The following is a 17,864-nucleotide window of genomic DNA, read 5'->3' on the forward strand; positions in this document are numbered from 1 at the left end:
CATTAATTTGAGAATGGCGGCAGCTATAGGCATAGAAGTGGTGTCTAGGTATAGTAAAGTAGCCATGCGCTACGCAATGAAACCACCAATAGCGCCACCTGGTGGAAAACAACGGAGTTAGCATTTTTATCTTGAAAACGGAACGAGATAGAGAAAAAAAAAAGTGAATTACAAAGTTGTAGGGAATCATCAATTCAATACGAATCGACACCACTTCTATGCCTATAGCTGCCGCCGTTCTCAAGTTAATGGCGGTGGACAGGATATGGGTGAACACACTGTATAGTACATGGGTTTCCCTTTTTCTATTGAATTACTGAAATAAATTAACCTTTTGATAATATTCTAATTTATGGAGATGCACTTTTACATCAATGATCATTCACATGGAGTCTCCTGCTGCAGACGCCTTTCCTGTCTCGCTCTATCTTCCATGTCAATTGAAACTATGTATTAGGCCTAAGCCACACGGCATGAAAATCGGACCGAGTGGAATGTGATAAAACATCGCATTCCACTCAGACCAATATTAACCTATGTCCCAGCACCCATGAGCAATTATTTTCTCGGACCCACTCGGACTGAGAAAACAATCGCAGCATGCTGCGACTAATGCGAGACGCTTTCTTTCGCACCCATTCAGGTATATGGGGCGAGAGAAAGAACGCACTGCACTCGCGGTACACCAGTGTACTGTGAGTGCAGTGCAAGAATGGCAATAGCCGGCAACGGAAGAGAGAGGGAGATAAATCCCTCCCTCTCCTTCTGTGCTGGCCCTCCCCTCCTCAGCATTGGCCCGCCCCTCCTCGCATGATCGGACCTCAGTCGCAGTGACACTTGCATGACACTCGGCTCTGCTGTGCTGCTAGCGTGAGCAGAGTGTCATGTGAGGATCGCATTAGTCCCAGTGTGGCCCCAGCCTTATACATAGACTACTATTTCCATGTCCCATCTTCAGTTCTGAAGTTTTACACCACACACTGTCTGAAGTGGTTGTCCAATGTATTAGCCTTTTCTTTCCCCAACTCTGAGCTGTGCACTTTCAAGTCCTCTCTACCCTGTTTCCCCTAAAATAAGACATCCCCTAAAAATAAGACCTAGTAGAGGTTTTGCTGAATTGCTAAATATAAGGCCTCCCCTGAAAGTAAGACCTAGCAAAGTTTTTGTTTTGAAGCATGGCTGCCGAACAGAACACCAGGGCATGTTGTACATGGAAATAATGGCAGTACCAATAAATTCTTGATAGGATTCAGTTTGTCTGTTTATGCTGGTTTGTGATGAAAACTACTGTACAGTAAATAAAAAAATGTTCATTTTTTTTGTTCAACAATAAATATGAATTCTTCTTCATGGAAAAATAAGACATCCCCTGAAAATAAGACCTAGTGCATCTTTGGGAATAAAAATTAATATAAGACTCTTATTTTCGGGGAAACACGGTAAAGCGAGTAACACCCTAAAATGGCTTCTGAATTACCTTTAGTTTTTATAGTGGTTGTGATACTGTTTCCTTATAGGCTGTGCTATACAACGTGATGTCATTGGCCATTCTGGCAAATTAAAAAGCAAATTGTTAACATTTTCATTTACAAGTGAATTCTATGAAAATTGACAATTCACATGGAAATTAATGGGCTAGACTTAGGGAGCAATTCCATGTGGCATAGGATCTCTTTACACTGTGAAGTCAGCCCTAAGTCATTAAGATATTGAATCAAGCAGCAAAAATGTTTAACCCTTACAATGTTGTGTATAGGACTTATTAAAACCACACTTTGAAGTCTCAGCAAACATTTAACAGTATTAATTAATTTATTATTGGATTCCAGCAATAATTTGTGAAATAAAAATAGCATATCTTCTTTTGGCATTTGTATATTTCTCATTAGTCCAACCAATATTAAAAAGAGACAAAGAAAATGAAAGGAGGCCAGTGAGAAAAGGAAAAAAAAAATAGATATATATACTGTATATATATATGTATATTTGTAAATTGTACTGAAACTGCATTTATAGAGAAAGTGCCTCAGACACGTGCAGCTTCCACTACTTGGCTTCGCAAGACAAACTTGCATGAACTCAAATCAAAAGGCTGAATACGCCTTACGGCAAATACTTTCACTGGTGCTGGCGCCTGGAGAAAGGGGTAGCACCAGCACAAAAAAAAAAAAAAATATTCACATGCCCAGGTGCACAGATACTGCTACCTGGATGTGGGCATTAATGGCATGACTGTTGGTCATACTGTGAAATTAGTTTCTTTATGTGAGCCAGTTTATTATGAAGGTATTCACATCTGTTCTTCTCCTCACTGTATTTTGGATTTGACTGAAAGAGAAGAAACAGTTGTAAGAACAATGAACTACAAGAACTTCTGTAACATTATAGGGCAGATTTATCACAACATTTTCAGACAAAGCAAAACTTGGACTGCACAGTCTTAAAATGCTAGTTATTTATCAAAGTAGCTCATGCTGACTGATGTAACTGTGATTTTAAAGCACCACTCCAGTATTTGTTTTTTTCATTGCTGGAGTAGTGCATTAAACCCAAGTCCCTGTACACTTACTCTCCGGCACTTTCATCTTTTTTCAGAGTCGCTCCGGTCCGCGGTGCTATTTTGAAGCTGTAACTTGTGACTGGCTGGGTGTAAGAAGTTACATCACAAGCTCTCAATGCAAGTCTTTCAGAGCCTGAACGAGGCTCTCATAGAGTTGTATTGATTTGTGACCTCCAACTTACTCCATTAAATCATATAATGCGGATACGAGGAGGTATGTTGGAAACAGATGAAGTCGGAAGGCGAGTATATGAAAGGGGAGAGGACTTTGATTTAAAGCATCACTCAGCGGTGAAATTGAACAAAATAAAATAAAATAAAAACGCTGGAGAGGTTTAATGAATATTTAGTCTAAGTGTACATCATTTATGAAACTGCTTATTTTGTGTTAAAAATGTATGTCAAAACTCTGGTGCATTTACACATTATGCTACATCTAGAGTTGAGCGAGTACCTAACTATTCATAATCGCTATACTCACAACAAGTACTGTCTATACTGGCGTATTCGTTCAGAATAGCGTGTGCAATACAAGTCAATGGGGAAAATTCGCAATGTAACGAGCAACCAGAATTTTGCACTATTCGTTACTCACACAAATAGTATGGCATTCGGGTTACTAGTTAGATTGCAAGTTTTTCCCCATTGACTTGCATTGCACACACTGTTCAGAATGAATACGCCAGTATAGACAGTACTCGTTGTGAGTATAGAGAGTATGAATAGTTAGGTACTTGCTTAACTCTAGCTAAAGACTTTTATTGGTCGTCATAAAAAGTATCTAAAACACATTAGAAACATTGTGCACGTCATAAGAGTTTTGGCACCCATGAAGCCAGAATTTTGTTGCACTTAGCTTAATAAATATGCCCCACTGTGTTCATCAATTCACCTCTCTGCCTTACAGAAAAATACATTTAATCTGTGGTTTGCAGTCTACATGCAAAAGGACTTATTGTGTATCAGTCATTATGGAATCACCTGACGTTGCCCCGTGCAGATCTGCAACTCCCAGCAAGTCTTCATAATCTACGTACACCAGCTAGAGAGCCACAGAATATACGAACACTATCATCGGTAACAACGATGGCTGGAGAAAGGAAAGTCTGCGAGGACTGGGCATTATATAGACTGAAGGAACCTCTACTAAACAAGGGCCTCTCAGTAAGACTACTCTACTTGAAGAAGACAATACAATTTTGACACAGGCAAAAATGATTGAATTATCTTCCAGCAGAATATACATCCTGCTGAACAGTATGAAATGATCGGACACGTCAAACGTAGACAAAAGTGAAACACCTTCAGCCTGCCTTTCAATAGTATTCGGCCTCCTTGAATTTTTCAACCTTTTCCCATATTTCAGGCTTCAAACAAAGATGAAGATTTTAATGTTATGGTGAAGAATCAAAAACAAGTGGGACACAATTGTGAAGTTGAACAAAATGTATTGCTTATTTTAAAAACTTTTATAAAAAATAAATAATGGGAAAAAATAGGGCGTGCAATATTATTTGGCCCCTTTAATTTAATATTTTGTAGCGCCACCTTTTGCTGCGATTACAGCTGCAAGTCGCTTGGGGTATGTCTCTATCAGTTTTGCACATCGAGAGACTGAAATTCTTGCCCATTCTTCCTTTGCAAATAGCTGGAGCAGAGTGAGGTTGGATGGAGAGCGTTTGTGAGCAGCAGTTTTCAGCTCTTTCCATAGATTCTCGACTGGATTCAGGTCTGGACTGTGACTTGGCCATTCTAACACCTGGATTAGTTTATTTGTGAACCATTCCATTGTAGATTTTGCTTTATGTTTGGGATCATTGTCTTGTTGGAAGACAAATCTCCATTCCAGTCTCAGGTCTTTTGCAGACTCCAACAGGTTTTCTTCAAGAATGGTCCTATATTTGGCTCCATCCATCTTCCCATCAATTTTATCCATCTTCCCTGTCCCTGCTGAATAAAAGCAGGCCCAATCCATGATGCTGCCACCACCATGTTTGACAGTGGGGATGGTGTGTTCAGGGTGATGAGCTGTGTTGCTTTAACGCCAAACATATCGTTTGACATGAAACCAAAATGGAACTATTTGGGTACAATCTGACCAGAGCACCTTCTTCCACATGTTTGGTGCGTTTCTCTGGTGGCTTTTGGCAAAGTTTAAACAACACTTTTTATAGATATCTTTGAGAAATGGCTTTCTTCTTGCCACTCTCCCATAAAGGCCAGATTTGTGCAGTGTACGACTGATTGTTGTCCTATGGACAGACTCTCCCACCTCAGCTGTACATCTCTGCAGTTCATCCAGAGTGATCATGGGCCTCTTGACTGCATCTCTGATCAGTCGTCTTCTTGTTTGAGATGAAAGTTTGGATAGACGGCCGGGTCTTGGTAGATTTGCAGTGGTAGGATACGCCTTCCATTTCAATACAATTGCTTGCATAGTGCTCCTTGGGATGTTTAAAGTTTTGGAAATTTTTTTGTAACCAAATCCGGCTTTAATTTTCTGCACAACAGTACCATGGACCTGCCTGTTGTGTTCCTTGGTCTTCATGATACTTTCTGTGCTTTAAACAGAACACAGACTATCACAGAGCAGGTGCATTTATACGGAGCCTTGATTACACACAGGTGGCTTATCATGGTTCATTTAGGACAACATTGGATCATTCAGAGATCCTCAATGAACTTCTGGAGTGAGTTTGCTGCACTAAAAGTAAAGGGGACGAATAATATTGCAAACCCCACTTTTCAGTTTGTTTTTGTTTAAAAAAGTTTAAAATAAGCAATGAAGGGAATTTTGTTTACTTACCGTAAATTCCTTTTCTTCTAGCTCCAATTGGGAGACCCAGACAAATGGGTGTATAGGCTATGCCTCCGGAGGCCGCACAAAGTATTACACTAAAAGTGTAAAGCCCCTCCCCTTCTGCCTATACACCCCCCGTGCTCCCACGGGCTCCTCAGTTTTGGTGCAAAAGCAAGAAGGAGGAAAAAATTATAAACTGGTTTAAAGTAAATTCAATCCGAAGGAATATCGGAGAACTGAAACCATTCAACATGAACAACATGTGTACACAAAAAAACAGGGGCGGGTGCTGGGTCTCCCAATTGGAGCTAGAAGAAAAGGAATTTACGGTAAGTAAACAAAATTCCCTTCTTCTTTGTCGCTCCATTGGGAGACCCAGACAAATGGGACGTCCAAAAGCAGTCCCTGGGTGGGTAAAATAATACCTCGTAATAGAGCCGTAAAACGGCCCCTTCCTACAGGTGGGCAACCGCCGCCTGAAGGACTCGTCTACCTAGGCTGGCATCCGCCGAAGCATAGGTATGCACCTGATAGTGTTTCGTGAAAGTGTGCAGGCTCGACCAGGTAGCCGCCTGACACACCTGCTGAGCCGTAGCCTGGTGCCTCAAAGCCCAGGACGCACCCACGGCTCTGGTAGAATGGGCCTTCAGCCCTGAGGGAACCGGAAGCCCAGCAGAACGGTAAGCTTCGAGAATTGGTTCCTTGATCCACCGAGCCAGGGTTGATTTGGAAGCCTGTGACCCTTTACGCTGGCCAGCGACAAGGACAAAGAGTGCATCCGAGCGGCGCAGGGGCGCCGTACGAGAAATGTAGAGTCTGAGTGCTCTCACCAGATCTAACAAGTGCAAATCCTTTTCACATTGGTGAACTGGATGAGGACAAAAAGAGGGTAAGGATATATCCTGATTGAGATGAAAGGGGGATACCACCTTAGGGAGAAATTCCGGAACCGGACGCAGAACCACCTTGTCCTGGTGAAACACCAGGAAAGGGGCTTTGCACGACAACGCTGCTAGCTCAGACACTCTCCGAAGTGAAGTGACTGCTACTAGGAAAACCACTTTCTGCGAAAGGCGTGAGAGAGAAATATCTCTCATTGGCTCGAATGGTGGTTTCTGAAGAACCATCAGCACCCTGTTCAGATCCCAGGGTTCTAACGGACGCTTGTAAGGAGGGACGATGTGACAAACCCCCTGCAGGAACGTGCGTACCTGTGGAAGTCTGGCTAGGCGCTTCTGGAAAAACACAGAGCGCTGAGACTTGTCCCTTAAGGGAGCCGAGCGACAAACCCTTTTCTAGTCCAGATTGAAGGAAGGACAGAAAAGTGGGCAAGGCAAATGGCCAGGGAGAAAAACCCTGAGCAGAGCACCACGACAGGAAAATTTTCCACGTCCTGTGGTAGATCTTGGCGGATGTTGGTTTCCTAGCCTGTCTCATAGTGGCAACGACCTCTTGAGATAATCCTGAAGACGCTAGGATCCAGGACTCAATGGCCACACAGTCAGGTTGAGGGCCGCAGAATTCAGATGGAAAAACGGCCCTTGAGACAGCAAGTCTGGTCGGTCTGGTAGTGCCCACGGTTGGCCGACCGTGAGATTCCACCGATCCGGGTACCACGACCTCCTCGGCCAGTCTGGAGCGACGAGGATGACGCGGCGGCAGTCGGCCCTGATCTTGCGTAACACTCTGGGCAACAGTGCCAGCGGAGGAAACACATAAGGGAGCTGAAACTGCGACCAATCCTGAACTAAGGCGTCTGCCGCCATAGCTCTGGGATCTTGAGACCGTGCTATGAACGTCGGTACCTTGTTGTTGTGCCGGGACGCCATTAGGTTGACGTCCGGCATGCCCCAACGGCAACATATCTCCTGAAACACGTCCAGGTGAAGGGACCATTCCCCTGCGTCCATGCCCTGGCGACTGAGAAAGTCTGCTTCCCAGTTTTCCACGCCCGGGATGTGAACTGCTGATATGGTGGAGGCTGTGACTTCCACCCACAGTAGAATCCGCCGGACTTCCTGGAAGGCTTGGCGACTGCGTGTCCCGCCTTGGTGGTTGATGTATGCCACCGCTGTGGAGCTGTCCGACTGAATTCGGATCTGCTTGCCTTCCAGCCACTGCTGGAACGCTTTTAGGGCCAGATACACTGCCCTGATCTCCAGAACATTGATCTGAAGCGAGGACTCTTGCCGAGTCCACGTACCCTGAGCCCTGTGGTGGAGAAAAACTGCTCCCCACCCTGACAGACTCGCGTCCGTCGTGACCACCGCCCAGGATGGGGGTAGGAAGGATTTCCCCTTCGATAAAGAAGTGGGAAGAAGCCACCACCGAAGGGAAGCTTTGGTTGCCTGAGAGAGGGAGACGTTCCTGTCGAGGGACGTCGGTTTCCTGTCCCATTTGCGTAGGATGTCCCATTGAAGAGGACGCAGGTGAAACTGCGCGAAAGGGACTGCCTCCATTGCTGCCACCATCTTCCCCAGGAAGTGCATGAGGCGCCTCAAGGGGTGTGACTGACCTTGAAGGAGAGATTGCACCCCCGTCTGTAGTGAACGCTGCTTGTTCAGCGGAAGCTTCACTATCGCTGAGAGGGTATGAAACTCCATGCCAAGATATGTCAGCGATTGGGCCGGTGTCAGATTTGACTTTGGAAAATTGATGATCCACCCGAAACTCTGGAGAGTCTCCAGAGTAGCGTCGAGGCTGTGCTGGCATGCCTCTTGGGAGGGAGCCTTGACCAGCAGATCGTCTAAATAAGGGATCACCGAGTGACCCTGGCAGTGGAGGACCGCGACTACTGTAGCCATGACCTTGGTGAAAACCCGGGGGGCTGTCGCCAGGCCGAACGGCAGTGCCACGAACTGGAGATGTTCATCTCCTATGGCGAAGCGCAGGAAGCGCTGATGCTCTGGAGCAATCGGAACGTGAAGATAAGCATCTTTGATATCGATCGATGCAAGGAAATCTCCTTGGGACATTGAGGCGATGACGGAGCGGAGGGATTCCATCCGGAACCGCCTGGTCTTTACGTGTTTGTTGAGCAGTTTTAGGTCCAGGACAGGACGGAAAGACCCGTCCTTCTTTGGAACCACAAACAGGTTGGAGTAAAAACCGTGACCCTGTTGCTGAAGAGGAACAGGGATCACCACTCCTTCTACCTTCAGAGTGTCCAACGCCTGCAGAAGAGCATCTGCTCGCTCGGGAGGCGGAGATGTTCTGAAGAATCGAGTCGGAGGACGAGAGCTAAACTCTAACCTGTAACCGTGAGACAGAATGTCTCTCACCCATCGATCTTTTACCTGTGGCAGCCAGGTGTCGCAAAAGCGGGAGAGCCTGCCACCGACCGAGGATGCGGTGTGAGGAGGCCGAAAGTCATGAGGAAGCCGCCTTGGTAGCGGCACCTCCGGCGGTCTTTTTAGGGCGTGACTTAGACCGCCATGAATCGGAGTTCCTCTGATCCTTCTGAGGCCTTTTGGACGAGGAGAATTGGGCTCTGCCCGTACCCCGAAAGGACCGAAACCTCGACTGTCCCCTCCTCTGTTGGGGTAATTTTGGTTTGGCCTGGGGTAAGGAAGTTTCCTTTCCCTTGGATTGTTTTATGATTTCATCCAATCTCTCACCAAACAAACGGTCGCCAGAAAATGGCAAACCGATTAAGCACTTTTTGGCAATCGAATCTGCCTTCCATTCCCGTAGCCACAAGGCCCTGCGTAATGCCACCGAATTGTCGGCTGCAACCGCCGTACGGCTCGCAGAGTCCAGGATAGCATTAATAGCGTAGGACGCAAATGCCGACGTTTGAGAGGTTATGGAAGCCACTTGCGGCGCAGACGTACGTGTGAGTGTGTCAATTTGGGCTTGACCCGCTGAGATAGCTTGGAGTGCCCATACTGCTGCGAATGCTGGAGCGAAAGACGCGCTGATAGCCTCATAGATGGATTTCAACCAGAGCTCCATCTGTCTGGCAGTGGCATCCTTGAGTGAAGCCCCATCTTCAACTGCAACTATGGATCTAGCCGCCAGTCAGGAGATTGGAGGATCCACCTTGGGACACTGAGTCCAGCCCTTGACCACGTCAGGGGGGAAGGGATAACGTGTATCCTTAAGGCGCTTGGAAAAACGCTTATCTGGACAAACTCGGTGTTTCTGGACTGCGTCTCTGAAGTCGGAGTGATCCAGAAACATACTGCTGTACGCTTGGGGAACCTGAAACGGAACTTCTCCTGCTGAGAAGCTGACTCCTCTACTGGAGGAGCTGAGGGAGAAATATCCAACATCTTATTTATGGACGCAATAAGATCATTCACTATGGCTCCCCATCAGGAGTATCAAGGTTGAGAGCGGCCTCAGGATCAGAATCCTGATAAGCTACCTCCGCTTCATCATACAGAGAGTCATCTCTCGGAGACCCTGAACAATGTGATGAGGTCGAGGGGATTTCCAAGCGAGCTCGCTTAGGCGGTCTGGGACTGCGGTCCGTGTCAGAGACCTCACCCTGGGATCTATGAAACACCCCGGGGAGACATTGTTGTTCCAACTGAGGGGGACTAGGGGGCAGTGATTCCACAGTGCCCATGGTCTGAGATACCGGTCTGGACTGCAAAGCTTCTAGTATTTTAGCCATAGTCTCAGAAAGTCTGTCAGTGAAAACTGCAAACTCCGTCCCTGTCACCTGGACAGTGTTAGCTGGTTGTTCCCCCTGGGCCCCCCTTAGCAGAGGCTCCGGCTGAGTAAGTGCCACAGGGGCCGAACAGTGCATACAATGAGGGTCAGTGGAACCTGCCGGTAGCGAGGTTGTACATGCGGCGCAGGCAGCATAGTAAGCCTGTGTTTTGGCACCCCTGCTTCTTGTGGGCGCCATATTGTTGTCTCCTTTGAGCAACACCACAGGGTATATAGCCAGAAATCAACTGTGCACCATACAGTGTAAAGTATAGCCTGTAAACATATAAACTATAATCACACTTCTGCACAAGTGGGGCCAGCACCTCAGGTGCTGCTTACCGCCCGCTTAAAGCGGTTGTGTGGCCACCAGAATCCCTGCCTGGGTCTCCCAGCGTTTGTCTCCCCTCTGCAGCGTCCTAGGAGCTGACAGGCATGGCTGCCGGCGTCCTGAGGAGAGGAGGGAGCCGTGGGCGTGACCCAGAAAGTGCGGGAGCTGGTGCCTCACTGTGCACAGTGAGGGGGGTGGAGTATGCAAAGCATGCTCCAGCTCTCAGTGCTGCCGTGCTGTACAGCGTCCCGCCCTTCCCCTGACTGGCAGGGCTGAGGGCGGGAAGAAAAAGAGACTAGGCCGCAAAAGCCGGAGACTCGAGTTATAAGCGCGGCCGCCGTATAAGCGCGGCCGGCGCAGAGTCCCCGGCGCACTAACAGTCCCAGCCGCGCCTCAGTAAAAACAATGGCAGCGGCGGTCAGCGCGGTAGTCCCCATACACAAACACACTCAGCGACGCTGCAGTGTATAATGGCACAAACGCGGTCAGCGCCGCGGTCCCCGGTGCACTAGCACACCCAGCAATGCAGGAGTGTTGCTGTGCGCGGTCCCCACGGGGACACAGAGTACCTTAAAGTAGCAGGGCCATGTCCCTGAACGATACCCGGCTCCTATCCAGCAGGCTCCTCAGGAGTTGTGGATGAAGCACGGTCTCAGTGCCTGGAGACCGATAGGATCCCACTTCACCCAGAGCCCTGAGGGGGATGGGGAAGGAAAACAGCATGTGGGCTCCAGCCTCCGTACCCGCAATGGATACCTCAACCTTAACAACACCGCCGACAAGAGTGGGGTGAGAAGGGAGCATGCTGGGGGCCCTGTTAAGGGCCCTCTTTTCTTCCATCCGACATAGTCAGCAGCTGCTGCTGACTAATCTGTGGAGCTATGTGTGCAGGTCTGCCTCCTTCGCACAAAGCATAAAAACTGAGGAGCCCGTGGGAGCACGGGGGGGTGTATAGGCAGAAGGGGAGGGGCTTTACACTTTTAGTGTAATACTTTGTGCGGCCTCCGGAGGCATAGCCTATACACCCATTTGTCTGGGTCTCCCAATGGAGCGACAAAGAAAAATTTCGTTCAACTTCACAATTGTGTCCCACTTGTTGTTGATTCTTCACCATAACATTACAAATTATCTTTATGTTTGAAGCCTGAAATGTGGAAAAAGGTTGAAAAATTCAAGGGGGCCGAATACTTTTGCAAGGCACTGTGGTCTGATGAAAAGAAATGAACCAGAACCGGAGGACTGTGACAGAGCTACTTTCACTTGGTGTGCCTGATCACAGTGACAGAAGCACCCTCGTCTTCTACAATACCTTCTATTGTTACCAGCAAACATTACAAGCTTGTGGCAATTGGTCAGATCCTAGATATAACCAAAATAGGACTTCAGCCTTTCCTCCTCGCCATGTGAAAAGTCATTTACAATATGTTATCTATGACATATTTAGCAGGACTGCTTACTTTTTTAATTTTACGATATTCTTGTAAGATTTGATCGTGGATGGTCTACAAAATAAAAGAAAATATTAATTAATCAGGAGATGTCCCAATGTGTAATATGTATTTTGCTGATCTCTAGCTAGCAAAACAAACATTGTAGGTTATGTTCACAAGGGAATGATTTTACAGAAATTCCTGACATTTTTGTACCTACAGCCTCAGATTAGTAAAAATGTGAACTTGGGCTTAGAGCATTTTTTTAACCAATTCCCCTAGAATATTATTTACTAGTTCCCTGAAGCAATGCGGAGATCATCATCATTCCGACAAGCATCTCATCTATGGATTCACAGCATACAAGAGCTAAACTAAAATCAGGAGAAGGCAGCTGATGGACTGAGGATCCCACAATAACAGTGACTTGTAGTGAGAACCAGCACATTTCTAGTTGCAGCTTTACTTTCATGTGCACGTCCTGCTGGCAGTCATGCCATGTGGGCAACTGATCTTTACCTTGTACTCCTCAGTGCCCTGGCACAGCTGTTTCAGCTGCGAGTCTAGCTGTGTAAATTTGCTTGTTATCCGCTCTATTCTTGCATGTAAATCTCTGTATTCACTATACTCTGCATTGAAGTCATTCTTGTAACTCTGGCGCTGCTCCGATGAGGAGAGTGCTGCATATTTCCTATGAAGGCACAGAAAACAAACAAGAGTTTAGGATTGGACGACAGAAATGTAAAACGATACAATGCAAATCTCTTTATATACTCACACAACATAATCTGGCATCTCGGATGTAGATGTTGGAATACTGGAATTACTGAATGACCCATTTAAATCTAGGGGAATAAAGTTTTAATATTCGTCAAAAAATTTTCAATAGCATGTGCACAAAAAAATCCAGGATTGTCGAGGTTTAGCATGAAAGTCTCCATTCACCATGTGATTACAGACTGGCTCTGTAGAATCCTGATAGTGTGCACTGAGGATTCACCAGTGTTAGGTTAGGTGGATGGTGGTCATGTGACCATAAGGATGCAATCTGCATACTTTCAGCCACATACCGACTAAATGTGTGCAGCCTCACTCAATACAAGTGAACTGTGTGTGCACATGTCTGGTCAGAATGTGGCTGGAAGGATGCAAAGTGTGTACTTGCAGTCATATGAACAGCTTGTCTCACTGCTGGCGCTGCGAGAAGTCACAACTCAGCAGTAAGAGTGACATACCCGGACAACCCCTTTAATAGGTGTTGCTTCTGTCTTTACTGGATGTCTTATGGGAAATGTGCATGACTAGAAAATTTTTCTCCCGCACAAAATATCTATCTATTTTCCTTTAGAGAAGCTAGAAATAAAGGAAATTAGTTACCAGGTTCATGTTTGTGAATCTGGCATGGCATAAAAGGGTAGAGACCTCAATTCCAGCGCTGTGTTAGTCACGGAGTTTTTGTTTTGCTGTAGTTTTGATAACATCACTGATCTGGAGCTCTACTAGTCCAACCAGAATTCCTTCGAACACTGCTGATGACCGCTTTTTATTACCCTGTGCATTGCAAAAAACTGCGTGTTGGGTGGGGGACTGGAATAACAAACTCATGGAGAAGAACAGTAGATATGCAGCAGATAAATAAGCCATTTAATCAAAACAACAGCATGAAGACCCCTAAGTGACAGCTGGAGTCAGGGTCCCTGCACCTACTGTATGCTGCCTTTATATGGGTAATGAAAAACATGCTGCCTTGTCTCATTTGCACAACTTGGCAATGGAAATGTAATGAGACTCATTACACTGACAATGACACATGAATAAGAGCCTTGAAACGCATAACCATTTCTACCACGCTTTTTATCTAATTTTTTGATATTTTTACAAAAATAAATAAATGTGAGGTTTTAAAACTATTTTGGATTTCTGCGCTGAAGGTGCTGGAACTCTACCTCCTATTTCAATTGGTGTCTGCTAGATGCCCACCCATTAAAACCAGGGATTGATTCTAGCTTGCAAATCACAGCTGGCATCAACCCTAAACATTTCCCTGTTTGCCAGCACACCAGGGCAATGGGAAGGGCGGAGTACAGTGCCTAAATTGGCACATTTAATAGATGCGCCACTTCTGTGACGGCTGCGGGCTGCTATTTTTAGGCTGGAAAGGGCCAAATAACCATGGCCCTTCCCACTCTAATAATATCAGCCTCCAGTTGTCTGCTGTACCTTGGATGGTTTTGAATAATGGGCGAACACTACGCCATCGTAAAAATTAATTTTTCAAATAATTTTTTAAAAATATCAGTTTTACAAAACCAGCCAAGGTAGATCTGACAGCTGAAGGTAGCAGCCTACATCTGCTGCTATACCTGTGCTTTTTAGCAATATATACTAATTTCATTTTTAATATATTATCAATTTTAATTTAGTTCAAATTAAAAACTACCCTTACACAAAACATAGGACAGTGATCAAAAAAACATACAACATACATGCATACACATACAAAAAAATTTCAATATAGCCCAGTAATTGTTTAAAAGGAGAAGGCAATTTCCCAGTAACCAGGATTGCATCAACGAAAATACATCAATCTTAATAAATGGTGGAATTATTACTTCAGGTTACCAGGGCTATATTGATATTTTTAGTCTGTGTTTGCCCACAACTTGGATATTTTTTGATCACAGTCGTATGTGTAGTATTTTTAATTTGAACTAAATAAAATTGAGTTTTATATTTAATATATTGGGGATATGCTGCTAAACAATTGATTTTCTATACCTATCAGCAATTTTTTTGTTTACCTCTGTTGGTTATGACGTTTAAGGGGAAGACCCACATTTTTTTTTTTTTCTTACATTATTTCTTAGCTCCACTAAAATAGCTGTACAAGCACTCGCTATCATTTTTCTGGCTTTGCACATCAAAAAAAAAAGAAGAAGAAAAAAAAAAAAGTCATTCATTTCAGTACCATACATATTTTTCCGGTACCGGTCACACGGAGACAGCCATACGGATGTCAAACGGACGATGCATTTTTTACACAAATGTGTGAAGGAGGCCTAAAGGAGAACGGTCACCAAAATTCAGATTCCTAACATTTGATGGCTGTAGTTAGACTGGCAGCCAACTTGGAAAGCTCTCTTCATATGCAGAGGCGCTAGTTCTGCTGAGCACTATTGTGTTCTGTATGAAACAACTGGCGACTATCTCCAGGAGAAAATCTGATGGTGCGCTTGAAATCAAAAGATGCCAGATCGATATTTCCCTACCGTTAATTGTCCAGGGCTCCCATACACAATACTGTCAGCTGAACCCTCTGATATAGAGGGATTTGGCTAATAGTCTAATGTGTACGGAGTATTATGACCATTTATAAAAATGTTACAAAATTGTTATAGAGTGTTCAGTTTCCCAAGACTGTAAATAAAATAGTTTCTAACTTTTCTATACCATGCAGCCAGTAGGACTAGGATTGTTTTTCATCTCCCATTATTCCTATTTTAGCATGCGGACCCAGGACAGTTCTCTGCCCATTTAACACCCTGGTTGCCAGTTGTCATTACCCTTCAGCATGTACTGTGCCCAACATCTGTAGGAATAGCTCGTACACAAGCACCCTGAGCTAGAAGTGTACCATTGTAGCATATTAGAATTATGACCCCATATATTCGATATGTTCCACTTACCAAGCATTACTGGAGAAGAGCCACTGATCAAGCCTGTGCTTTTGCCCAAGCTGCAGTTCTGTTTTGATTCCGCCCCCTTCTCCTTGGTTCGATCTCGCTCTTTGTGCTTTCGGGATTTCTTTTTGGGCTTTGTACGTGTTGGGTTACAGTTCTGTTTGGCCTCATTGAGACAGTCTGTCTTTAGAGGGTAGCTCAGCCTCTCAGAGGCTTCTTCCCCCTCACAGTCTTTGTGATGAGTGTCAGTGCTGGAATCTGAAAGAGGTTCATGGGGTGGTGGAAGGTGAGAACTTGAACTGACTGAATCCAACGTTGGAGGAGCTGGTGAATCCTTTCCATTGGAAGAACTGAGCTTTCCATTAAAGGTAGGCTGTGATCTGTGCGTAAAGTGGGAAATACGTGGCTTCTTGTTGGCTAACAAGTCAATGAACTCTGGATTTTGCTGAGGTCGTTTCTGAAGACAGAAAATAAAGTAGCAACCAGTCATTTACTGTTGTATATGTAGACTAAGAAAATAAGATGGTTACATAATTACTAGAAACAGCGTAATAACCATTAAGTCATTTAAAGTACAAGTAATACCACTTCACACAAACTGTTATGGTTGTGTAGAAAGATATCTGTAGCCACCACTAGATGGCACTGCTCTACAAAGCAAAAAACCTATCACATGCATAAAGAAAAACATGAGCATGAAGTGCATGTCGCTAAATGTTGGCAAGTTTGTTTTTTTTTCAGATCACTACTTTCATACGAGATATATCCATCACACATATAATTACATATAGATACACATAGATAGCACCCCGAAACACCATGTCTGCAAATTGGGATTCTGATCTGGCATAAAATCCCAAGTCATATGCAAAGGATTGTTAAAAATCCACTTCTGACTTTTAGGATCGCTACTTCCAATAGGTGGCGCTGCGCTAGAGTTTGTCTCCGTTCCTGGAGAGACAATTTGAATATTGATACACACATTATACTACATGGTATATACACACAATGGGAGTGGGGGATCAAAGCCTGTCACGTTAGAAAAGATTGATTTCTCTCAGTGACAGAAACAAAATTAAAATGTTATAGTTGTGATACCTTTTAATGGCTAACTAAAATAAAATAAGAGGATGTTACAAAGCAAGCTTTCGAGACATCTCAGGTCCCTTCATCAGGCATGGTACCGGAGATGTCTCGAAAGCTTGCTTTGTAACATCCTCTTATTTTATTTTAGTTAGCCATTAAAAGGTATCAACTACGAAATTTTAATTTTGTTTCTCTCACAGAGAAATCAATCATTTTTAGACTGGCTAACACGGTACCAAAACCTTCTTCTTTTAGTTAGAAAAGATGTCTTAGGCTAGGTTCACACTTCCGTTAAATTTTATCAGTCACAATCCGCTGCTCTGGTAAACAACGGAATCCGTTTAGCGGATTCAGTTGTTCCCATTGACTTGTATGAGCAGCAGATTCTGACTGATTATGCTGCGTTGCACCCTCCGCCCGACTGATCAGTCGTGGCCCGACTGATCAGTCGTGGAACGACTGACCGCGGGGCGGAAGGAACGCAGCCCGTAACGTTTTTTGAGCAGCGCAATCCGTAGGATTTCGCTGCGCATGCTCTCTCTGGCTCCCTGCACCCGTAACCAGGATACACATCGGGTTACTAAGTAATGCGCTTTGGTTAGTTACCAGATATTTACACTGGTTACGTGTGCAGGGAGCCAGCGCTAAGTGGTGTACGCTGGTAACCAGTTTAAATATCGGGTAACCAAGGAAAGTGCTTTGCTTTTAGTTACTCGATATTTACCCTGGATACGTGTGCAGGGAGGCCGACACTTTCCCGCTCGGCTCCGCCCCCTCCCGCACTCGGCATATGTACACACACACAGACACACACGCTCCCTCACCTGTCCCCAGCCCTGACGTCCTCAGCGCCACGGCCCCGCTCGGCTCCACCCACCCTGAACTTCGCCCCCCCACACAATGGAGTCCGACAATGAATTCTGTTCTTTGTCATCCATTGTACAACGCATCAGTCACATGCGTTAACGCATGTGACTGATGCAAAACAACGGAAATGTGAACCTAGCCTTAAGGAGATTATCAGCACAGATACTCTGGGTCACACTGTGCTCTGCGTGACCAGGAAGTGACATTTACAATGTAAAGTCAATGAACAAGTCTCCATAGGCTTTCACGGTAAGAGTGTAGAATGAGCCAGCAGGTCTCATTTGTGGTGATGCCACTGAGTAGAGGAGAAGACCGGCACTGGGCAGCGGAGAGAGCAGCAGTAGGTGTGGATATTAACACACTCACAAACACACACACACTCTATATACACACAATCAGTAAAAAGTTAATGTCAGTGCTTCTTTAAGTACCCCCCACCTGCTTGTTTTCC

General features: G+C 45.2%; 1 protein-coding gene across 1 annotated transcript in view; it reads right to left on the reverse strand.

Annotated features, from left to right (window-relative positions):
• Positions 1-806: 806 nt before the first annotated feature.
• ELL (elongation factor for RNA polymerase II) overlaps positions 807-17,864 on the reverse strand; it is a 110,564-nt gene continuing 93,506 nt past the window's right edge. Inside the window, exons 8-12 of the mRNA XM_075337853.1 lie at positions 15,467-15,917; positions 12,559-12,625; positions 12,300-12,471; positions 11,808-11,852; positions 807-2,328 (exon numbers count right to left, since the gene is read on the reverse strand). Of these exons, the coding sequence (XP_075193968.1) occupies positions 2,221-2,328; positions 11,808-11,852; positions 12,300-12,471; positions 12,559-12,625; positions 15,467-15,917 (843 nt within the window). The 3' untranslated portion in view covers positions 807-2,220. The remainder of the gene's footprint in view (positions 2,329-11,807; positions 11,853-12,299; positions 12,472-12,558; positions 12,626-15,466; positions 15,918-17,864) is intronic.

This window comes from Anomaloglossus baeobatrachus, chromosome 1 (genome assembly GCF_048569485.1).
Source record: "Anomaloglossus baeobatrachus isolate aAnoBae1 chromosome 1, aAnoBae1.hap1, whole genome shotgun sequence".
NCBI classification, from domain to species: Eukaryota; Metazoa; Chordata; class Amphibia; order Anura; family Aromobatidae; genus Anomaloglossus; species Anomaloglossus baeobatrachus.